General features: G+C 38.1%; 1 protein-coding gene across 2 annotated transcripts in view; it reads left to right on the top strand.

The window, feature by feature from the left end:
- ACVR2A (activin A receptor type 2A) overlaps positions 1–25,592 on the top strand; it is a 103,409-nt gene that overhangs the window by 53,546 nt on the left and 24,271 nt on the right. For both annotated transcript variants that reach the window (XM_056117588.1, XM_056117587.1), the window contains exons 2-4: positions 10,106–10,313; positions 15,185–15,294; positions 15,481–15,635. In XM_056117588.1, coding sequence (XP_055973563.1) covers positions 10,106–10,313; positions 15,185–15,294; positions 15,481–15,635 — 473 coding nt within the window. The remainder of the gene's footprint in view (positions 1–10,105; positions 10,314–15,184; positions 15,295–15,480; positions 15,636–25,592) is intronic.

The raw sequence follows: 25,592 nt of genomic DNA, 5'->3' as shown, positions 1-25,592 counted from the left end.
TTTTCTCTTAATAAACTAAGAAGACTTTCAGTAAGATGGTGAGAGTAGACTTCATTACTTTGTTACTGAACATGGAGGGAAGCATATAGTCTCTCACCATTAAGTATGATGATAGTTGTAGACCTTTTCGTTACTCTGTGTTTCAGGAATTTTCTCTCTACTGATGACATAATGGCAAAGCCATGTGATTTTTCTCATTATTTATTATTGTATTGATTTGATATATTTCATCGATGGATTTCTTCCGGTGGGTTTTCTGTGGTTGTGGGACCACACCTGGCAGTGACTAGGGACTACTTCTTGCTTGGTACAAGAGTGTTTTTTTGGTAGTGCTTGGGGATGAAGTGTGTCCTGGGAATCAAACCCAGGGCTCTCTCAGACTAAGCATATCCTCTAGCCCTTCTATTGCTCCCACCCGATGATGATGATGACGATGATGATGATGATTTTAAATACTGAATCAAACTTGGCGTACCTGCATACCTTGGGCTGGAGTGATAGCACAGTGAGTAGGGCATTTGTCTTGCACCTGGCCGACCCAGGTTCGATTCCTCTTTCCCTTTCGGAGAACCTGGCAAACTACTGAGAGTATCCCACCCACATGGCAGAGCCTGACAAGCTCCCCATGGCGTTATGCCAAAAACAGTAACAACAAGTCTTACAGTGGAGACATTACTGGTGCCCGCTCGAGCAAATTGATGAACAAGGAGAGGACAGTGCAGTGCTACAGTACTACTGAATCAACCTTGCATACCTGGAATAAATTTGTCTTGGTTGTGATAAATTACAAATGTATTGTTTGATTTATTTTTAATGAAGTACAGTAGTTTTATTTAGGAAAGTATGAAGAGAAAGAGAATGAGAGAATCAGGCCTCTCCAAAGAGGAGAGGACGGAGTCCACAATTTAGGTTGAGAAGTGAGTAGATCTCCAAGATAGAGAATATACTTACTTAAATTTTATTGAAAACTTTTTGTTGATGGTGATGATGAGAGATATTGGTATGCATTTTTGTGCCATCTTTGTTTTTGGTGTCAGGGTTATACTAATCTTATAAAGTAATGAAAAAAGCCCCTTTCTGTTTTTGGAAGATCAAAAAAAAAATCCGTATTGGTATGTTATCTTAATACTTTGTTCCCTGGAAAGTACATAACACCAAATATACCAGAATGAATTGCTTTAATTAAAATATACTTTCATTAGAGTTGAATATGACTTTTTGCAGGCCTTTGTATGGCCAAATTCTTCAAATTTCAGTTCCTATGAATTGCATTTCTTTTCTAGGAAAAATGAAAACATATTAATCATTAATTTATAAACAGTACTTTTGTACTTTGGGAATAGAAACATTCTAAATTTTTGTTGGATGCTGGGATATTGAATTATTGCTATAGCTGAGCAGACTGAATTATGAAGATTATGGAATTATCCATAATTTGGAATTACTATAGAAATTGACTCAGATGTGGAAATAAGTTAGTGAAAGGTTCGGTAACTTGTTCATCAAGGTCAGAATTGTGAACTTAATTCCAAGTCAGGTCACAGTCTACTAAGTCAGTGGTATTTAATTAGGGAGGAACATTAGATCAACAGTGGTTATTTGCCCAGAAGCAAAAAGAAAGTACACACATATGTATATACCCCTCCTCTATTCAACCCAACCCAATTCAAGCTGTCTCCTGTGGAAAACAAAAAGAATTTTTTTTTTTGGTCAGTCAGTGTTGTTTCAGAGTCCATCACATGTTATAGCTTAAGCTGTTAGAATTAGTAAATTGTTTCAAGAGGTGCTTGATTATATAAATTTGTGATTCAGATTTAACCTGTGAACAAGAATAATTTTCATATTTTAAAATGGTTGTAAAAATAAAGAATAATATTTTGAAACATGTAAAAATTCTGTGAAATTTAGTTTCCAGTTCCCATAAAATTTTATTAGGACATAATGCTGCCTGCTTGTTTATTGTCTTACATATGTTTTTATGTTGCAGTTGCAAAATTGCATAGTTGTTTGCAAAGCTTAAAATATTGACTGTCTGGTCTTTTTCACAGAAGTTTTCATTATTTGTTTTAAAATGATAAAATGGGTAGTAAATGATTGCTTTTGTATTGTTCGGAAAAGGAGACTACCTTTGTTGATATTTTCAGTAAGATTCTGGAAAGGGATTTTAGAGAACAGCTATTGAAAAATAGATAAATGATTGTATCAGTCTTTTTGTAGAGTGGATGTAGTAGTTACCAGTTTGCAAGAGTTTCTTTCTCAAAGTACTAAGAGTTTACAATATTGACAGTTTTTGGTATTTTGTGTTTTGTAGATAAGAGTCTTTACAGAGTACCAGTACTGCCATAGATTCTAATTACATCCTAGTGCTGGTACACTGTAGAGCAGTAGCTCTTAACTTTTTGGTGTAAGAACTTAAAAGCTTTTATTGTGGTTTACATCATCAATATTTCTCATATTAGAAATTAAGATAAAATTAAAATATATTTATTAAAAAATCACAATGATTGGAGTTGGGGATGGGGCTCAGTGGTAAAGTGCATGCCTTGGAGACTTAAGTTCTATTCTTGTCACTGCAAAAACCAGACAGAAAACTTAAAATGACAATAATAAATCCATTATGTGTTACAGAACTCCAACTTCTTTTTTTTTTTTTTTTTTTTTTTTTTTTTTTTTTTTTTGCTTTTTGGGTCACACCTGGCGATGCACAGGGGTTCCTCCTGGCTCTGCACTCAGGAGTTACTCCTGGCGGTGCTCGGGGGACCATATGGGATGCTGGGAATCGAACTCGGGTCGGCCGCGTGCAAGGCAAACGCCCTCCCCGCTGTGCTATCACTCCAGCCCCCAGAACTCCAACTTCTTATGAACATATTAGTAAATTTAAAAAACCTAATGATTAGTAAAAGACAACTGGATTTTTACATCTCCTCATTCAGACTCTTCTTACATGGTGTTTCAATAATAGGAAATCTGGCCATAAATATAGTTAGAGAAAGGGATGTTTTAATTAATTTTTTTTTATGTAGGAGTATTGCTATTTTTTATTCAGCCATTGATTAGGCTTATTTAATTGGGCATGAACTCCACCTTACTTTTTCCCTCCCTCCTTTTTTATAATTTTATTTATTGAATCACCATGAGTGCAGTTATAAAGCTTTTGGGTTTAAGTCTCGGTCATACAATGAAACACCTGTACCTTCAACAGTTCCACCACCAAAAACCCCTGTATACCCAGCATCCCATACCCTCCCTCTACCTGTGGGGCAGATGATTTCCACATTACTCTCTCTCTACTTTGATTACATTCAATATTTTGACACCAGACCCACCATTATTATTTGGGATTTTACCTCAACACTCAGATCTGCCAAAAATGCAACCATAGACAATTTGTTTTCTATTGCTGGTTATGAATAACATGATGTCGTATGGCCACAGTAGTGGCTGTGTGATTATGGAATTCCAAAATTTTAACAGTTAAATTTTAACAATTATATCTCCGTTGACTACATTGATGAGGAATACCATCACCTGGTTCAGCACCTCCGTGATTGTGTGAGCAACGCCGAGAAAGAGATAGCCACAAAAAAATCACCTGTCTTCCAAAACTCTTGAGCTCATTCGCCAACGTGGCTTGGCGCAAGCCTCACAGTCCGAGCTCGGAAAGCAGTGCAGAGAAGCAATAAAGGAAGACCTCAAAGAGAAAAGAGCAGCAGTGCTGGCCAGTGTAGCAGAAGCCTGGAAAAGCATTCGAAATGCCTGCTTGTCCTTCGCCAGCTACAAGACCAAGATGACTGCCCTCCGATGTCCTGATGGATCTATCATATCTTCCAGAAGTGCAGTGGAGAAGAATATCCATGACTTCTACTCGGATCTCTTTGAGAGCCATGTCCACCTACCCACATACCAAATTCCGCAGGATGGATGTGTTGTTTCCAATGTTCTCCCTTCCAAAATCCAACAAGCCATTTTGTTGGTAAAGAATCAAACGGCACGTGGCCCAGACAAGGTCAGACCTGAAAACCTGAAGAACCTGCCATCAGTACTCATCAATACACTGGCTCAGCTCTTCACATGCTACCTGTCTGAATGCAAGTTCTGTCCCAGTAGAAAACCAGCAGGACTGTACTACTGTACAAGAACACCCATGACATTGGCAGCTATCATTGGCAACTATCAGTCATCCTAAATAGGATTTGCAGAACACGAGATGAAGGACAACCATACGAGCAAGCCAGGTTCTGAAAAGGATTCAGCACGATCAACCACAGCCACATGATAACCAAGCTCATTAAGGTTTCTCAGGAGTTCAAGATGCCGCTTTGTGTAACGTTCGTTGATTTAAAGAAGGCCTTTGCTTCTGTTGAGACTGAAGTGGTCATTGAAGCCCTAACCAGACGGGACGTTCAAACTCAATACATCAGGATCCTCTGTGAACTGTATTACGGATTCACCACCGGGATCTCACCATTTTACAAGGAAGTGATCATGGACATCAAGAAAGGGGTTCTGCAGGGTGATACCATTTCACTGAAACTCTTCAGTGCCACCCTTGAGAACATCATGTGACAACGGGAATGGGAAGAAATGGGAGTGAAGATAGACGGTCAGCAACTATACCACCTCCGCTTTGCTGATGACATCGTTCTAATAAGACCAAACATCAGCCAAGTGGCACAAATGCCGGCCGATTTTGACCATGAGTGCGGAAAGGTCGGACTACAGCTGAATCTCACAAAGACAATGTTTATGAGAAACTGTCTCGTTCCTGATCTTCCATTCATTGTCAATGGAATAAACATCTCTGAATGCAACAGTTATGTGTACCTAGGTTGAGAGGTCAACATGATGAATGACCTGGCACCTGAGTTGCGCAGGAGGAAGAGAGTGGCTTGGAACGCCTTCAAGAGTGTCAAAGAAACAGCTAAGAGGACAAAGAACCTCTGACTCCGGGCACATCTCTTCGATTCCACTGTTCTTCCTGCATTAACATACGCCTCAGAGACCTGGGCCATATGAAAACAGCATGAGAACACTATTCGGGTCTCCCAAAGAGGAATCGAAAGAGCTATGCTTGGAGTATCACGATTCACTCAAGAGAGAGAAGTAATCCAAAGTTCCAACCTCCTTTGGTGATCAAGAATCAGGGATGCTGTCTCGTTTCATTTGCCAAAGCGTCGAAAATCAGATGGGCTGAACATGTAATGAGATTTGGAGATGTCCACTGGACTAGAGCCATTACCGACTGGATTCCACAGGACGTCAAAAGATCGTGTGGCTGCCCACTTATGAGATGGTCAGACTTCTTCGTCAAGACCCGGAGCGATTAGTTTGAGGCTCTTCATGTTCCTAGAACAAGCAGACACCATTGGTCTACACTAGCACGTGACAGGGATGAACGGAGATGTTACTGGTGGCCGCTCAAGCAAATCGATGAGTAACGGGATGTCAAGTGATGAAGTGATCAAATCTGGAGGGATTTCTGCCAAAACCTTCTGGGTTCCAAGATTTGTTCCTTAGTCTCTTGGATCATGGCCCGTAAGCATCTTGATCAGGAGCCAAAGAGGCCATTTATGGGTGACGACTTGGGATCTTGTTTGGGCAGGGAGGGAAGGGCCGGCTCCACCCTCATCCTGTGAGGCCCAATCCTGTCTGTCCAATGACCTCTGGAGCATGGTGGCCACGGGGGATGAGTCTCATCACTGCGGGCCCAATCCTGACTGTCCAATGACCTCTGGAGCATGGTGGTCACGGGGGATGAGTCTCATCACTGCGGGCCCAATCCTGACTGTCCAGTGACCTCTGGAACATGGTGGCCACTAAGGGAGAGCAGTTAGAGGGATAGCACCCTTTCCCCCCTGGGGTTTCCCGGCACTGGTAACCTACTACGGGGACTGGACGCATGTCTGCCAAAAGTCGCTAGGTTCAGAGGTTTGTTTCTGAGTCTCTGGGATTATGGCCAGTAAGCAGCTTGATCAGGAGCCAGAGAGGCCGTTCGTGGGCAGCAACTCGGGGGCTCGTTGGGGCGGGGTGGGGGGGAAAGGGCCGGCTCCAACCCCATCCCGTGAGGCCCTGTGTATCTCGTCACTGTGGGCCCAAACCTGACTGTCCAGTAGCCTCTGAAAGATGGTGGTCACCGAGTCGCCAAGGGGGAGCAGTTGGAGGGACAGCACCCTTCGCCCCCTGGGTGGTCTGGCGCCTTTAACCCATTGCGGGGACTGGACGCATCCCTGCCAAAAGCTGCTGGTTTCCGAGATTTGTCTCTGAGTCTCTGAGATCATGGCCGTTAAGCAGTTCGATCAGGAACCAGAGAGGCCTTGCCTCCAATTGTATTGCTGAGCCGGAGGTGGTTTGTGGGTGTGTCTCCCCCATAGCTAACTTTTGGCATTTTACTTTCTTGGTAAATTTTGCCCAAGTTTTTGGAGTCTGGCCAAAGGCACAGTAGCAATTTTGGGTTATCTGGAAGTCTGAAGGCACCATCAGGCTGCTGATGCAGAAAGGGATGTTCTTTAAAAAAAATTTTGTTTGTTTTTTTTACTAGGGCTCACAAATCAGAAATGCCTAGAGTACTTTGGAGCCAGTCCTGATATTTATTTCGGGCCACATTGTGATATACTCAGAGGACTTTGGGTGTACTTCATGGGGTTCAACTCAGGACCTCACGTATGCTAGAAATCTTCTGTACCATTTGAATCACATTCCTATGCCAGGAAGGAGTATTTTATATACTTTTTTCATGTAATTGTGTATATTGTTCTTCTTTAATATTATACTCAAGCAACTGGTCATTTGTTTATGTATTTATTAGTTTACCTTCCTAAGCAGTCAGGAGCAGTGGGTGGGGGAGGGAGAGTGGGGTTATCCAAGGCCACTCACAGTGTTTGGTACTTGTCTGGCTCTGTGCACCAGATGCTTCAATGCTTGGGTCCTGTGACTGGTGGTGCCACATGTTACCACTTGACTAGACCTGGTGCTACTCTGGGGCCATGCACTGTTGGGTATCTAACTTGGAACCTCAAACATGCTAGGCTTGTACTTCAGGCCTTTGAGCTATCTCCCTGACCCCTTTATTTATTTGGTTTAAAACTGAAACTTTGCTTTCCATCCCATCCCCCTCAACCCATTTTCATTGTTGTGATGGCTAAGGCTGTTTTGCTTTCACAGTTTGACTGTGGTGCTTGCTGCATGTTGCATATCATGTTGTGGTAAGTGCACATATGGTTAATATGCTCACCAGGGTTTGCATTCCTTTAGCTGTGATACGCACACAAGGGTTTGCCAGGGATCACACTACTTGAGTGACACACATTCTGATTTTAGTGTTCTCAGAGGGAGGAGATCCTTGCAGTGCTTGCCAGGGGTCACAGTGTTCACCAGGTCACATCCCTTGCTATTGTTGACACACACCTGACAGCAGAAAATCGTTTGCTGCACTAGGCACCACAGAGCAGAATTGTTCGACACAACACATTGGCTACACTGGCTATTTGAACTCAGGACTATATGCTTGCAAATCATGCAATCTGAAACATTGAACTATTCTTTGGGGACTCCTCCCCATTAAAAAATGGTTTCTTGTAATATAATTTAAGTTGAATAAACTATTTTTAACGGACACAGGTCTATGAGTTTTTTAAATTAAAGCAAATAGTTCTGAAAGCACCACCAAAGTCAAGATACGGAAAATTTCCATCATGCCCCCCCCCCCCCCCCGATTTCCTTTCATCTTTTACTTCTAGCAACATCTGATCTTATTTTTATTCCTGTAGTTTTCACTTTTCTAGAATATAATATTGATGCCTGAACTATATAGATTTTTTTTTTCTTTTTGGGTCACACCCGGTGATGCTCAGGGTTATTCCTGGCTCCTGGCAGTGCTGAGGGGACCATATGGGATGCTGGGATTCAAACCTGGGTCGGCAGCATGCAAGGCAAACGCCCTACCCACTGTGCTATCGCTCCAGCCCACTGAATTATATAGATTTTTCAGTTTACTTAGGATAAAAGTATTTGTGGTTCATCTGTTACTGCAGTTATCAGTAGTTCAGTTTTTATTGTATGGAAGCTTAATTACCCATTATCTGGGTATTGGGGTGTTTTCTGGTTTGGGTGATTGAAAATAATGCCTCTCTCAACATTCAGATACAAATTTTCATACTTTTGTTTTTCATTTCTTAGACTGATACCCAATCATGTATGATTGGTGTATGTTTAACTGTAAGAAGCTGTTAAACTGTTTCCCAAAGCGTCCCAACCATTTTGTATTCCCACCATTAATGTGAAAATTCCATTTGTTTACATATTTATCAGAACTTAAAGCTGTCCAGTTTTATTTTAGCCACTTATAACAAGTTATTAAGTTCTATAATGCCAGGTATATTACTGTATTTTCCACTAAAATATTTTTGTAATTTTTTAAAAATTTTTGTAAGACTTTTTTTTAAATTTTTTTGCTCAGTTTCTAGGAATTAGGTGGTTGTCTTACTGATTTGTTGTATATCTTTATAATTTGTATATGTTTTTAGGTATTATTTGAAAATATTCTTTCTCAGACTTTTTTTCCTTTTTCTTTTGAGGAAATTTTAATTTAATAAAGCTCAGTTTTTTCTATTGTAGCTATGTATTATGTGCTATAAGAAAATTTTTACAATTTAAGGTTTTAGTTATTTTTATTTTATTTCGGATTATTCTTGTTCCCTCTCACTCTGGCAAGCTATCCGTGATGTATTCGATATGCCAAACACAGTAATAACAAAGTCTCCAATGGAGACGTTACTGGGCCCGCTCGAGCAAATTGATGAACAACGGGAGGACAGTGACAGACAGTCCCTCTCACTCACATCCCTTCCCAAAGGAAGAGCCTCATTTTTGATGTGTTTCAGTTGACATTTATGTAGAGGTTTGTTCTGGATTCTCTAATCTGTCCCATTGATACATTCTCCCCCACCACACTCCTCCAGTTTGGATTACTGAACATTTATAATAAGCCTTTAAAACAGTATGAGTTCTGTTCTGTACGTCCTTTTCATAATTATTTTAGGCTTTCAGTCTCTTTTCTATATGAGTCAGGGGGAGAGTTTCTTATAAGGTAGTTACAGCATAGTTCGGAAATCATTAGTGAATTATTGTGTAGCATTATGTCTTCTATAGCACTGCAGCATTGTCCTCCCTTGTTCATTGATTCGCTTGAGCGGGCACCAGTAACGTTTCAGCAAATTGTGAGACTTATTGTTACTGTGTTTGGCATATTGAATACATCATTGGGAGCTTGCCAGGTTTTGCGGGTGAGATACTCTCGGTAGCTTGCTGGGCTCTCGTAGAGGGGCAGAGGAATCGAACCTGGGTCGGCTATTTCGGAGGTGTGCAGGGCAAATGCCTTACCTGCTGTGCTGTCGCTAGCATTGAATGGATTTTTGTTTTTGTGTTTTTTGGTCTTTGGAAATTCATTTGGGAAGTAGTGCTTTTTGATGTTATAAACCTTTGAATTATTGGCCATATTGTTCATTGTTTTCGCATATGTTTGTAATACCATGGGTCGCATCAGAAAATTTCTTTTTGAGAAGGTGTCAGGATGGTGATGATAGAAGTTGAAATTTAGGGGGGGAATCTTAGTTTTTGCTTGAAATTAGAATTTTATAATTTGCTTTTCTTACTGTTGTTTTTCTTGGCATAATAGATTTACTTGGTTCATTTTTATTGCTCTGCCAGGTATTTAAATCTGAATAACCATGGTTGATTTATTCAATACTCAGTCATTCAAAGAGTTTTCCTTGAGATTCCATTATACTTAAGTATATAATGTGAAGTGCTTTCGCTTTTCATTTTATGACATAGAATATTGAAAAAAAGTATATACATTGAGATTTAATAAAACCAACAATTTTATTGTTTTTTTAATCAAGGACATTTCTTACGTGAAATGAAACTGGTCTTTTCCATAGAGATCTTGTGCTTTATGTGATACTTTTCATTATAGTGGATATTAATGTACAGACTCTAAACCAGTTCTTAGGCAGTACATAAATGATGTTTTTGGAACACTTGAGATCGCTATACTAAGAGGCAATTTCTTTACAAACTTATGTATTGTTACTTTATTATCTTGTAGGTGCTATACTTGGCAGATCAGAAACTCAGGAGTGTATTTTCTATAATGCTAATTGGGAGAGAGATAGAACCAACCGAACTGGTGTGGAACCCTGTTATGGTGACAAAGATAAACGGCGACATTGTTTTGCTACCTGGAAGAATATTTCTGGTTCCATTGAAATAGTAAAGCAAGGCTGTTGGCTGGATGATATCAACTGCTATGACAGGTAAGGAAATTTTGTCTTTTTTTCTCATAACGTTGTATAATTTTCATTATTCCTTTTTTTTGTAAAGGAATGATATTTAAAATGTGATTATGGAGTTTATTATAACATGTTACAATAATAAGGTGTGGTATCTTTTAAAGCAATGTAAGAAATATAACATGTTTTTTTTTCTTAGTCTTTGAATAATCTATGAAAGAGTAAAAGGTCTAGATAAGAATCACTTCTTTTCCTACTATGTCAGGATTTTAAAATTGCTTTGAAAGAGAATGTATCTTGAAAAATCTATTTTCAAGGAAAATAGAGTATAATAATGGTATTTGATTTCTTATTAGTTTCCTTCTTTATGTTTCAGGAAGAAATTGATCTTACATTCTCCACTCACCTTTTTTTCTTGCAGAGTTCTTATCCCAAGAGTTATTTTAACTTGACATTCAGAATTATACCAGAACTAATATGTCCTTATAAAAGGCTATTTGCTCGAGCAGGCCCAGTAACGTCTCCATTGGAGACTTTGTTGTTACTGTGTATATTTTATTTAAAATAACTTGCATAAATTGCTTTATTCTGTACTGAAAATAAACATAATGGATGTGCTATTGACCACCTGTGATCTTTCTATTAAGAGTTGTAGGTGTCATACTTAAACTGCCTGATCGCAGAATTTTTCACTCTGATGATTTCTAGAGTAAAGTCATGTATACCTGGACTATTTGAAGTCCAGAATACTGATATTTCAAGGGACACAGGATACCTCCTCTATTTTTAGGAACCTCTGTTGATAACTATAAATCTGTAGTTGATTGACAATATGAGGAATTAAATAGTCATTTTGATATGTATTTGGCATTTAGAATATACTTCTGAATCTTTGAATAGTGAAAGCATTATTTCTTGAAAATTACACACTATGGAAACAGTATAGGGGTTATACCCTCTCTTCCCTCCACCCCACCCCCTTGCAAAGTGTTTTTGGGGTAGTTAGGTCAAATTTGGCAGGGTTCAAGGTCAAATTTGGCACAGTTCAAGGTTTACTCTTGGTTTTATGCTCAAGGATAATTCCTGGTGCTCCTTAGGGTATGCAGTATTAGGGATCAAATCTGGATTGACTGTGTGCATGGTAACTTACCTATTACACTATTTCTCTGGCCCCCTGAAAGTTAAAGCTACTATACAGGTTACTTCTTCTTATTTATAGAAAGGAAAAGAAAATACTAGCTTGAAAAGATACATGCATGTTCATTGTATCATTATTTGTAATAACTCAAGGCAACCTAAGTATTTGAAGGAAACAACCTAAGTATTCAGAGATAGATGAATAACTAAAGGAAATGTCACAAGTACATTATACTACAGCATGTGTGTACTTGCACATGTGTCTGAGATGTATATGTATTTTGTATATATGTTTGTATATGTGAGTATTCTTACATGTGAAAATATACAGGAATATTATTCAGTCATGAAGAAAATACTTGCCATTTGTGACATATTTAAAGTTCTATTCTAATTTGAAATAATTGAGACAAATGCTATATTATCTCACTTCTGTTTAAATTTTATTTTAAAAAATCCAAACTGAACTTGCAAATACAGAAAATGGATTGATATCCTTTATATTTCTCCAGAAGCAGAGGTGTGTTGGGGGGTGGGAGAGGGGAGGAGTGCGAGGTGAGTACAAAAGAAGTAAAAGTGGTCAAAAAGTATTAATCTTCAGTTACAAATAAGTCCTGCTGAAACAAGTCAGTCTCAATGTAATGTATAGCATAATAACTGTGGTTAGTATTACTTGATTTTATATATATTGAATGTTGCTGGGAGAGAAAATATATAAAAGTTCTCAGAAGGAAAGCTGTAGCTGTGTTATAATCATAAAAATTTTTAAGAAATTTGTTAACTAGACGTGTAATGATGTTTATAATATATGCATGTTGCTTATCTAAAATTGTTATAAGTGAATTATAATTGTTCATAAAAATTTAGGCTAAGTGGGGGAGGAACACCTTACCCAAAACTATTCTTAGTTAAAAATCTGGGATTCCTAGCAGAAAGCCTAGAAGAGCATCTCACTTAAAGTCTTCTCACCATAAATTAGTTTGCTGGATAATGAGGTTGTTCAATGCAAATGCTTTGTCTTAACAGTGATAATCAGTAAACCAGCTTTGTTTATAAGTTTTAAATGTTAATTTAAAAAAGTGTTTGACTTTTTTTATGCTCTGTATTTAAGTAAAAAACATTTTAAAGATAGTAAGAGAAAGGAAAAGAAGATTAAGATTTTTCAAAGTGTCAAGGAAAAGGTAATGATAAAAAATATGGAATTGGGTAGCAGAATGTTTTCTTGAATTTATTAAATCATGTTAATGTATAGGGCTGGAGCGATAGCACAGCGGTAGGGTGTTTGCCTTGCACGCAGCCAACATGGCCGACCCGAGTTCGATTCCTCCGCCCCTCTCGGAGAGCCCGGCAAGCTAAGGAGAGTATCTCGCCCGCACGGCAGAGCCTGGCAAGCTCCCCGTGATGTACTTGATATGCCAAACACAGTAACAACAAAATCTCCAATGGAGACGTTACTGGGCCCGCTCGATCGAGCAAATCGATGATCAACGGGAGGGTCTTTACTTAATGTATAATTTGAGGAATGATTTTTAAATACTAAAATTTCAATTTTTTTCTTTATAAATAGTTTGAACGGACTTATCATTGTTACTGGATATTGCTATAGATTTCAAAGTTTGATTTTGTCAAAATTGCCTGCTTCTTAAAATAGCACAGCGGGTAGGGCGTCTGCCTTGCACGCGGCCAACATGGCCGACCCGAGTTCGATTCCTCCGCCCCTCTCGGAGGCCCGGCAAGCTCCCCGTGACGTATTCGATATGCCAGACACAGTAACAACAAAATCTCCAATGGAGACGTTACTGGGCCCGCTCGAGCAAATCCACGAACAACGGGAGGGCCTTTACCTTTACCTTTACCTTCAACTACAATTAGATTCAACCATATTATTTTAATAACTGTTAAAATTCACTTAAATTAAAAATCCCCACCTAATTTTTATTAGAAATATTTAAATGTTTATTTTCTAATAAGTATTGCATATTTATGCTTGGTTATGAAACATATTAGAGGCTTAATCCTTAACCTTTTGGCATCTTAGCTTATTGTAAGGCTACTTTTTTTTCTTTTTTTCTTTTTTGGTGTCTATGGAAACGTCACTCTGGAGGCCAGAGAGAGAAGGGGTGGTGCCTGCAATTTTCCCAGCTAGGCAGGCATTTCAGGATCTGAGGATACTGATCAGGCCTTGTGATGTGAGGGATTCCCTGAATGTTATCTAGAGGACAGGGTCTCCAGACATACACGTAGACACACAAGCAGACACACAAGCATACGTGTGTGGGGTCCTGCACCATGTGATGCTCAGAGGACCATGTGGTGTCAGAGACTGAATCACATGCAGGTCATTTATTTTAGTGCCTATACTGCTTTAATCCCTGTACTATCTTTCCAGCTTCTATTTTAATTTTCTTAACCAAGTCCAACTCAAATTTTTGAGTACTAATTCCTGTATGGTTTTTCTTACCTATTTTTCTCTGCTTGTTGCTTATCACAGTCTTATTGTGTTCAGGGAATTTAAATGTTTCTCTACAAAAATGGCATTCTAATTTCCAGATCTGCCTGCTTTGTGTCTCTAATGTTGAGATACATTGTATTGTGAGATAATTAGCTTTCAAAATATGGGTGTGTATTATATATAGATAGATTCATATATGTATTTGTGTTTACTGCACATATACATATAATACATTATGTTTAATTTTTTTTTGGTGGGGGGGGGGAAACCAACCGTGCTCAGGCTTTATTCCTGGATGTAAGCTCAGGGAGCACTCTTGGTGGGCTTAGGGGACCATCTCGGGTGCTGTGGATAGAATACAGGTCAGCCTTATGCAAGGAAAATGCTTTATCCTCTGTATTCTCTTTCTGGCCCCTTATGCTCAGGTTTTATAGTTATCAAAACGGCAAAGTATTTTCTGTGTAGAAAGCACATCTGGAGCAATTGAGGGGCGGGGGGGGGGGGTTTGTGCTCTTTATAACTCTATAAAACTTTCCTAATAATTAAAAGAAAATAAATGATTGCCTTAAATTGATCACTGACAACCAAGATTAAAGCAGTAGTCCCAAGGAAACCATGTGATTATTGTAAAATCAGCTCTTGATTTATTTACTTTTTAATGGCTTTTGGGCCAGACTCAGCATGTTCATGGGTTTTTTCCTGGCTCTGTGCTCTGGAATTACTCCTGGTGAGTTCAGGGGATCATCGTGGGTGCCGGGAATCGAGCTGAGATTAAGCACATGCAAGGCAAACACCCTACGTTCTGTACTATCTCTCCAGCCCTCTTGATTTCTTTTTTTCTGATTACTTAGTAACAAGATCTTTTTTTTATGACATCTTATTGTCTCATTCCTACTTTGGACAAACTTGCAGGCTATCGAATGTAGCCTGCCCACAGGGCAGAGTCTGGCAAACTTCCCGTGGCGTACCCAATATGCCAAATACCAGTAACAATGATGGGTCTCATTCTCCTAAAGAGCCTTGAATATAATCTCAGGGCTAGGATGTAAGAGACGTTACTGGGGCCTGCTCGAGGCAATCGACGAATAACAGGATGATGAAATGAAAAAAAAAATGAAAAAGTAACAAGATCAACCCAAAACATTTGGCTTTTAAGGCTTTATCATCTGAGCTTGATCAGCTCCAATAAAAATTTTGGACTTGACTATAAATTACATATTTTATCTTTGAGAAGAAATTTAGGAAAAGCATGTACATTTAATATTATCCTGTTGATTTTTAAATTCTTTCTTTTTTTTTTTAATAGGACTGATTGTATAGAAAAAAAGGACAGCCCTGAAGTATATTTTTGCTGCTGTGAGGGCAATATGTGTAACGAAAGGTTTTCTTATTTTCCTGAGATGGAAGTCACACAACGTAAGTACACAGGGAAGACACAATTCTTTTCGAGTAATATATTGAAAGCAAATCATATTTGTCTTGATGAACTAATTTACTCCTTTCCTTCCCCCTTATTTTCTTCTAAGATTTTACACAAAAATAAGTACTATATGGAATTCTGTGAACCAATTCTAATTTGTTTTCTTCTCCCCCTTTCTACAGCTACTTCGAATCCAGTTACACCCAAGCCACCCTATTACAACATCTTGCTCTATTCTTTGGTGCCACTTATGTTAATTGCGGGGATTGTTATTTGTGCATTTTGGGTATACAGGCATCACAAGATGGCCTATCCTCCTGTACTTGTTCCGACTCAAGTAAGTTATTGTCTTGTTCTTTGCGTTGTTTTATATGTCATATTTTATAGGAATACTCCAGTGATGAAAACCAGCGTTGTTACAGATTATTTTTGAGGTTAACTTTGAGTGTTTATTATCAAGGGATTTATAAGTAATTTTGAAAAATTATTCATTTGTCATGTCCCAAGCATTTTTCACTTAAGGGTTCAGAAAAAGTGGAATGAATGTTTTTCCCATCCTTGTTCTTTGGAGAGTTCTAGTCTCATTATAATAGGATATAAGGTACATCCTGCTTTATCTTATGGGTGGTAATCATTGATGGAGAAGTGATGTAATTTTTGATTCCCCTTTCTCTTTACTAAATTTTTGTGGTTTACATTCTTTCAATCAGGAGGAGAGAGGTAGTAAGCAATACAAAAGAGTGTGGAAAAAAGAATTCTGATTGTCAAAGATGTTTGAAATTTATCCATAAAATTTTGGAGGGGATGAATGGTAAAAGTGTGACCACTCTCATTGTGTCTTGTTGATAGTTTTGAATATACTTTTTGTTTGCAACATAGAAAGTTTATCCTGAAGACTAGAAACATTTCAATGCCCTTGATTTTCACTCCTGCCACCTCTAATGTATATGGACATATATGTGTGGAGGAATGTAGAAAATTTTCCTCATATTTTGGTCATGTAGATGGTTGACCCAGAGCTTTACTTAGAATTTTACTGTAAGTATTTAATATTCTACAGATACAGGAGAGGTTATAAATTTTGACTGTTTGCTTGAGACGTCTATCTCTGACCTATCCTTTTTTTTTTTTTTTTTTTTGCTTTTTGGGTCACACCTAGCGATGCATAGGGGTTACTCCTGGCTCTGCACTTAGGAGTTACTCCTGGTGGTGCTCAGGGGACCATATGGGATGCTGGAAATCGAACCAGGGTCGGCTGCAAGCAAGGCAAATGCCCTACCCACTGTGCTATCTCTTCAGCCCCCACTGACCTTATACTTTTTGCTGTTTCTTTTAACTTAAGATCAGTTACGTCAACTGTTTGAACCTTTCGGTTGTAACTTTGTTTCTTTAATACCAATAGGATAAATGGTTAAAACTTGATAGAAGGGGCTGGAGGAATAGCACAGCAGGTAGGGTGTTTGCCTTGCACGTGGCGGACCCATGTTCCATTCCCAGCATCCCATAGGGTCTCCCAAGCACCTCCAGGAGTAATTCCTGAGTGCATGAGCCAGGAGTAACCCCTGTGCAGTGCTGGGTGTGACCCCCCAAAAAGCCAAAAAAAATCAAACAAAACAAAACAAACAAAAAAATACTTTATAGAAGAAAATGATAAAGACATAATTGAATAACCAAAACACCTCTTTCCTTTAAGTTTTGTTTACATAATTTATTTCTTAATATTTGTTAGCAGTAGATAATTCATGACTCTAATTCTTAAATGATATGTGTACAGAGATTCAATTCAAAGATGAAATGCTTTTTTCACTGTAAGCACACTGTTTTGTATAGATGAAATATTTTTACTGTTCAGTATTAGTAACTAAAGTTTTTGGAAATGATGCATAAAAGATATTTTGATATAAAAAGTGCCTACTACATATACCTGTAGGATACACTTTACATATTATTGATGATGGCTATATTTTACTTATCTAGCATTATAGTGATATCCAAACTTAAAAAACTCTAGATTTGTCATTAATAGTATCATGCCCGCTCCTCTTGGAGAGCCCGGCAAGCTACCGAGAGTATCTCACCCGCCGGGCAAAGCCTGGCAAGCTCCCTGTGATGTATTCGATATGCGAAACACAGTAACTAATAAGAAGTCTCACAATGGAGACATTACTGGGCCCGCTCAAGCAAATCAATGAACAATGGGTGGACAGTGCTACAGTGCAGTATCCTGCAAAAAGTGTATTTATTTTGGTTGTTTTGGGCCATACCTGGCAGTGCTGAGAGCTCACTCTTGCCTCTGCATTCAGGGATCATTCCTGGCAGTGCTTGGGGGAGTACATGGGGTATAAGGATCAAACACAGGTTGGTTGTGTGCAAGACAAGTGCCCTGCCCATTGTACTATCTCTCTGGCTTGGCAGCTATATATTTTTTATTAATAGAAAGCTTAAAATGGTATATTACGGTTAACATTGATTTGTTTGCGATATTAATACAAAGTGGCTGAACTTTTTAAAAAGCAGACTTAAATATGTGGTCACTTACGTTCTTATCATTCATTGATATCGACTTCACAAAAGATCAATTATGTTTATAATGAATCAGTAATGAGTATTCATCTCTGGATTTTGGATGTATGTTAGCATGATTATTGTGCACATATATTTACTAATTGCATTTTTCTGTGCTATGTTCACATAAATTGTATTAATTACTTCAGAGTAAGGAAGTGTTAAGGTTTCATGACTTAGTGACTTGGATTGGGCAAGCTTAGTTATGAAAAGTATAATAAATGCCTGGCTTTAAGCTTTAAGCTTTTCTTCTTTTATAAACAATGCTGTATAAAAGGGGAATTGTCATCAATCTGGAATTTCATTTATATAATTTTTTCCCTCAAGCAGTTTATTTTTATGCTTTTGTTTGTTATTTCTTTGTTTTGGAGCCACATGTCTAGGTACTAAGGGCATATTCCTGATTCTGTGCTCAGGAATCACTTTTTGTGGGGCCTAGGGTACATGTGGTGCCAGGGATTGAATCTGGGTCTGCCATGTACAAGGCAAGTGCCCTATCCATTCTCTTACTGCTTTGGCCCTAATTTTATGTTTTAAAGTCTTTTTTGGTAAGAGGTTTATGGAAACCAGTCTGCACAACTACCTGTCTTTTTTTGTTATGATAAAATATTTCATTTTAGTTCTGATTTAAAAAAATAATTGTTGGATAATTATATTAACTATTTATTGAACACATATAACATATCAGTTGGTTATATATTGTGTAAGAATACATAAAAATATCAAGCATATACATTTTTAAGGATTTCTATAGTGACCGGTATAAAGATCCAGTTACTTAAAAAATACTAATTCCTGGTCTATTACACCCTTGAGGGTATAGTTGTGGAGCCTGGGGTATTAGATTTCTAAGTTTTCCAGGTGATTCTTGTCATTAACTGCATGTGAAAGGACCGATTCAATTTTATCTTAGGGTTATTTATAGTATAATCCCCCTTTTGTAAATAGAATTTGAGACATTGCAAAGCTCACAAATGTCAGCTGAAATCTGTCACTAAAGGTTTGCTTTCACCTTTCTATGTACTATTTGATATTCTTTCTGACAGTGAAATGACTGATCTTTGAGAGAATGGAGTAAACATTCTTGCCATGTCAAACTAAAGCTAACTTAATTTTTTCTGTAGGCTAACTTTTTCTGCTTTTGGACATAGAATAGTTTTTTTAAAAAGTGAGCAAGAATATCAGATGAGAGAATGAAAGATACATTATTAATGTGTAGTATAGCATCATCAAGCATTTTCCATTAAAAGTATCTTTAACACACTTTAGAATGGTGATAAGAACATATGATTGGGCTGTAGGTGAACATTTTAGTACTTCCAAGTTGATAGTCCATTATTATTCAGATTTTTTTTAAGGTATAGAAGTGGGAACGAGAGATATATTACACAATTGAATTAAAGTGGTTTCTTTATTTCACAGTGTATTTGTGCACCATATTCAAAGTTTAATTCCAAGTTAGGAATATTTCATATTAGTATTGTGATTTAATGCAATATTTTTCTTTCAGGTTTTTAAAAACAATAGACCATGACATAAGATTTTCTTTCTTTGGGGAAAAATTTCTGTAAAGCATGGCTAAAGAATGGTTTGTAAATTAACTGGTCTGTTGTAAGACATTAGTATCATGGTGATTATCTTATTGATGAGTCACTTCTGCAATATAAACTATACTTCAAGTAATTTACTGCGATTTTCTGTAGAACAAGCTGAAGCTACATACATTGTGCTCATTCATTAGTCTGATCTCACAGTTTTTTCTTTTCTTTTTTGGGGTACGGTTTCTGTGCAATGTTTAGGAGGCCTAAGTGTTACCTGAGGTTGCAGAGCTGTGGGGATTGCCCTGGCCACCCCTTTAGTGCTTGAGGGCCTTTAGACACTTGGCAATGCTTGGATGAATTCTTTTTGATGCCTTGCTGGGGATTGAATCCTGGGGGGTCAGATCCATGCAAGATCTATGGCTTAACTTTTCTTCTATCTCTCTGGCTCTCTATCTCACAATCTTTCATTCTCACTGGCATATAAAAGATAGTCCTATGTAGCTTTCTGAAACACTAAGAGATACCCATGTATATCCTTTCATAAACTGGTTCTAGTAGTGAAACAACATGCTTTTTTTTTCCAGGATAGCAAGTTTTTATGATTTCTTCTGGTTTTGTCAGTATTTCGTTCTGAAGAAATGATGTAGAGGATCTTTTGCTTTAAAATCTGGTCTTTAATTATGATAGTAAAAGGTAAAAGGTAAAGGCCCTCCCGTTGATCGTCGATTTGCTCGAGCGGGCCCAGTAACGTCTCCATTGGAGACTTTGTTGTTACTAATTATGGTAGTAGTAGACAATAAAAATATTCTGGGATAACATAGTTAAAGTCATTGAAAAAGAATGGCTGCTGTTCTTTTTCAATTAAAGCCATACATCTTTCTTTTAACCTGTAACAACTATGTTTCTAAGATTGCTTCATGGTATCACTAACTAATTCCAGTGATCCTACTTGAGAGAGTCATGTAGACAACTAGTGTTCTTACTCTTGACCCTTACCAACTTCTGTTTGTTGGCCCTTTCTGTTTTTCTTCTGATTGTGTTGTAGTTTGGGAAATTGGTAAACCAAGACTACTTTATTTCTGTACTCTTGTAGCTGATCATCTTGTTTCAAGCTCTCACCATTTGTAAAAAAAAAAAAAGCCACATATTTTATTGATTGTGTTACTTTTGTGCTTAAAAGTATTTTGTGAGTTTTCACAATTCACAGTGAAGAATATGAAACTTGGAATATGATAGGATTTTTAATACTTTTGTCTTCCTTTTGATTTTTTCTCCCTTTATGTCTATCATATATATCTAGAATGGCATGAGTTGTATACCATCTTTGAAAGAATTTAGGCAGTAGATGGAGAGAGTGGTTCTTGGGAAGGGAGATGGATGAGTACACTGATGATGGGTATGGTGTTGGAATTACATTCTTGAGAAACCATTATTAATAAAATATATAGTAACCCCCCAATTTTTTTAATTTAAGAATTAAACTTACTCGTTTAAAAAAATACAGAAAATAGTATTCAAGACATTTTCTATCCTCTTATTTGAATCAGATGAACAGTCTCATTTGAGAAATGCTTTTAGTCATTTGTGTGCAAGTGGCTTTCTTCCACTTGATTGTGAGCTGCTTGAAGACTAGGTAGATTGTGATTGTTGCTATGTATCACAGTGTTGGTGTGTAATACCATTCTGTAATTGATAACATTTCTGAATTGACTTTGTGCATTTATATTGAGATGATAGACGAGTAGGTTCAGAGATAATAAATATTCAGTTGCTTTAGGTCTTTGTTTTAAGATAAACCTTGAACCTATTTCTTGGGGATAAAATAAGTTTAGGTATTCTAGGTGTTTGTAACATTATTTGTATCATTATTCAGTTTCTTCTGCAGTAACAAACTCTTAAGTATCCTTTTAACTTGCATCACCTGGGTCACTTTCTTTTGCCTGTGTTGAGATTTCCCACACATAGGAGATGCTGCTATAAGTAGCAGTGAGTAAACTGAATGTAAACTGGTTTTTCAAGTGCTAGTGAGTCATGCTTATGAGGGAATTGATGCTTTGACTCTATTATTAAGAAGTCTTATTGTGGTTAGGGTTAACGTGGTTTCAGTAAAGCTTTGCATTGCTTTCATAACCATATGCTAGCTTAAATTACCTCTAGTAATATCTGTATTTGTAATGAAAAAAACATGACTTGATAAAAATTTTTAAGAACTAGAAACGATCCACATTTAATGCAAAATGTGAAGACAGCTTCTTTTGTCTTTTGCCCCGGTTTTTGGGTTTTGGGTTTTGGGTGGGGCCGAGAGGTTAGGAGGGGGTGATGAGGGAATGTGACCACACCTGTCTTCAAGCTCAGGGATTGCTCCCAGCATTGCTCATGGGACCAAGCAGTATCTGGGAATAGAATCTGGGACTTTGAAAGGCCTCTTTGACTCTTCTTTGTTCAGTTTCTTTGGTTTTTGTGTGGCGACCCCCCCCCACCCCCTCCCACCGCTGTGCTTAGGGGCTCTTTCTTGCTTTGTGCTTAGAAATGACCCATGGCGTAGAAGTGACCCATGGCAGTGAGTGTGCTGGGGACCATAATGTGTTGCCTAGGATTTGAACCAGGGTCAGTGGTATACAAGTCAGGTGCTTTAATTTCCCATTACTATCACCCCACTTTTTGACTTATTTTAAAGGATATCATTGTAACATTCACTGTCACCATCACTGTCCTCCCGTTGTTCATTGATTTTCTTGAGCGGGCCTAGTAACACCTCCATTGTGAGACTTGTTGTTACTGTGTTTGGCATATCTAATATGTCTCAGGTAATTTGCCAGGCTTTGCCGTGCAGGGAGTAAAGCCCTGTCCAGGAAAAAAAAATTAAAAAGAATTGAAAAGGGAAATGAGGGCTGGTGAGATAACTCAAAGAATGTAACTCAGAGCACATTCAGGAGTTCAGTGCCTGATACCACAAGATCACCCAACCATTGCTGGATGTGCCCCTCCTCAAAAAAAAAAATAAAGTATGGTATTCTCACAGAATATTGCCACAGAATAGTTTAAGTAGCACTGTAGTACTGTCCTCCAGTTGTTCATCGATTTGCTCAAGCAGGCCCAGTAACGTCTCCATTGTGAGACTTGTTACTGTTTCTGGCATATCGAATACGTCATGGGTAGCTTGCTAGGCTTTGCCATGCAGGTGGGATACTGTCCGTAGCTTGCAGGCTCTTCAAGAGGGATGGAGGAATTGAACCCAGGTCGGCCTGGGTCAGATGCATGCAAGGCAAGCGCCCTACCCGCTGTGCTGTCGTTTTAGTTTTGCCCTCCCAGGATGGGTTTTTGACTACATTGGCATAATGAGGTCACCAATCTAATACCTAGATTATAATACTTCGGTACCTCTGTGACTGATATAGTGGTATCATGCAAGATTCCCATACTTGCAACCTGGATTCAATTCCTACGTGGCACATACAGTCTGTGGGCCAGAGACAGAGTGTTACAGCTAAGGTACTTGTGTTGCATGCAGCTGACGTGGGTTCAATCCCTAGCACCACATCTGGTCCCCTGAACAGCACAGTAATCTCTGAGAACAGAGCTAGGACTAAATCCAGAGCATGGTTGGGTGTGACCACCACTGCGAAAACTAAACTGAAGTATGAGATCTCTACCTTTAGCTCTTCACCAAAAGTAGGTGTAAAAATTTAACAAAAAGACCCTTGAAACTCAGATCAAAATGTCATTTCTAGAAATAATTGCATTTTTAAAAGAAAACTGCAAGAAGGAAAGAAGGAAAAAGAATATGGCCTTCCCTAAACAGACCTATAAATGAATCAAGAATTGGAATAGGGGTTCCCAAACTAACTATTCCTACCACCCCTCTTTGCAGAAAAAGTTACTCAGTACCCCTCTGGCAGTCTACCTTAAAAAAACAAAGTCTTCTCAATTATATCTGAGTTTACTGTTGCCTATCCAGGTGTTCCAATACTCACAGTGGAAACAAGTGCCACTCTGGAAAACAGTGAATTAAAGGAAAATAATCTCAAGGAAGAGAGGGGAAAGGGTTGATACTAGAATGTGGGTTTATATTTCTGTAAAATATAAAAGTTTTTGTTCCAGCAGAGAAGGCAGAGGAGGGCAGATCTCAGGCTTGGGCGTGGTGGGGGTGAGGAGGCAACTGGAGGGTCCTGGGGCAGGATCAGACTCTGTTCCCACCACCACCTCGACCAGATCCATCGGGCACTGAAGCTGCCAGGTTCAGTCTTGTAACATTAATACTCTGAAAAACTGCACCAGAGTTTTCATATTCTCTCATCATGACATTTCCGACTGATTTTGGTTGAGATCTGTTATGAGCTGAAGACTTTTGGATATTTGGTATACCCAAATTGGGCATACAAAAGATATTTTACCTCAGTAATAAAATAATAACTTGCCATTTCATTCTGTGTCAGATTGTTGTCCAGGAAGACAACAAGCAGTCTTTAAAAATGTTTTAGGGGTTTCCAGTTGGATCTGAGAATGTGTATGTATCCATTTAAGTTAAGACACTGGAAGGGTGTCCAAGTTGGTTTAAGAAAATTTGCTTTTTTTTTTTTAATTTGGAGAAATGAAATGGGGAAGAAAATAAACAGTGAGTACTTAATATGTTAATATTAATAGTTGCAAACTAAATACTATAGTCATAGAAACCTGTCTTGAAATAGGCTGATTGCAAATGGTTTATGAATGCATCTTGTATTTTGCTTTTGCTCTCTTTAAGAAATATTCTATTAAAGCTTAATTATAGGCTTGCTCTTCAACCTCATGTTCTCCCTTGAACATGTATCTTGCTTGCTTGTCTCTGTGTTTCTTTGCTTGCTTATTTCCACTCTGTTCTCTCTCGACCATGACTTTCCCTTTTTTCTTCCCTCATTTTTCTAAATTAGTTTCAGTAAAAACTTTCTTGGGACTGAGATATAGTGCTGTATGGGTAAAGCTCTTGACTTGCATATGGCCAATCTGCAACCTGGGTTCAAATGCCTGTCACCGACCCCCCCCCCAAAAAAAACCCAAACAAACCCTTAATTATAAATGCTTGTTGTGGCATGAACAATTATATATATATGTATATATAAAACCTGTAGAATAGTTTGTTCTTCCTTTTCCTTGAATACTTTTCTGAAACAACCAGTTTTAATAGGTTGATATATATTCTTTATCATCCATCACTAATCTCATTTGTTTGAATATATACTTTAAAATATATTTTTTAAAGCTGAAATGTTACATGTTATATCACAGTTAATTTTAATGGCCGAGGAAAAATTTTCAAAAAATTTTTAATCGATTTCATTCTTAAGTGTTCTTAAGTTTTTATTTTTGCTGTTGTTTGGACCACACCTTGCAGTACTCCAGGCTCTTATGTTTCGGGGTTGCTCATGAGCATGGAACCGTGAGGTGTTGGGAATTGAACCTGGGGCTCGGACATGCAGGCATTCACTCTAGCCTTTGAATTATCCCTCTGGCCCTAAATTATGGTTGGTTTGTTTTTTGGGTTGTCAAAATATTTCCTATATAGATATGTTTGTTGCAGTTTTCTAATCTGTATAGATGTTCTTAAAGATCCAGTGGCTAGTTCATGGGCTTCTCCTGGTTCTGTGCTCAGGGCTCACTCTTGACAGGGAATGGAGAACCATATGTGGTGCTGGAAATCGAAACTGGGTTGGCGGCATGCAAGGAAAATGCAGTACCACTGTACTATCCCTCTGTTCCCCAAATTATGTATTTTTAAGTGAAATTTTGGAAGCTTCATATTATGCTAATGAAGTACCAGATTTGAGACTTTATGAATTGAGGGCTTATTTTCTGCTAAGAGCTAGAACTTAGATTTTACTAATTACTATTTTAGCATATTTATAATATATTGCTATGATGCTATTATATGCTCAAGTATTTTCCTCCCTTTATTACATAAGAACTTGTGTACTTGAGAACTAGGACAGGATGACTTCTACTTGTCTCTTCCTTCATTTTTCTACCTTTGCTTATAGTTATTTTTGTATTGATGACCTGAATCACAACTTGGCTTTATGTTTAATCCTAAGGTGTTTTTAGAAACATGTAGCTTCACAGAAAATTATTCTCACTATATAAGTTTCTATAGAACAGCAGTAGGGCGTTTGCCTTGTGCACAGTCGACCCAGCAGACCCTAGTTTGATTCCTT

This window comes from Sorex fumeus, unplaced genomic scaffold, assembly GCF_029834395.1.
Source record: "Sorex fumeus unplaced genomic scaffold, SorFum_2.1 ptg000035l, whole genome shotgun sequence".
In the NCBI taxonomy this organism is placed as follows: Eukaryota; Metazoa; Chordata; class Mammalia; order Eulipotyphla; family Soricidae; genus Sorex; species Sorex fumeus.
Note: the sequence above shows the minus strand (reverse complement) of the source record. Positions and strands in the feature narration are given on the sequence as shown.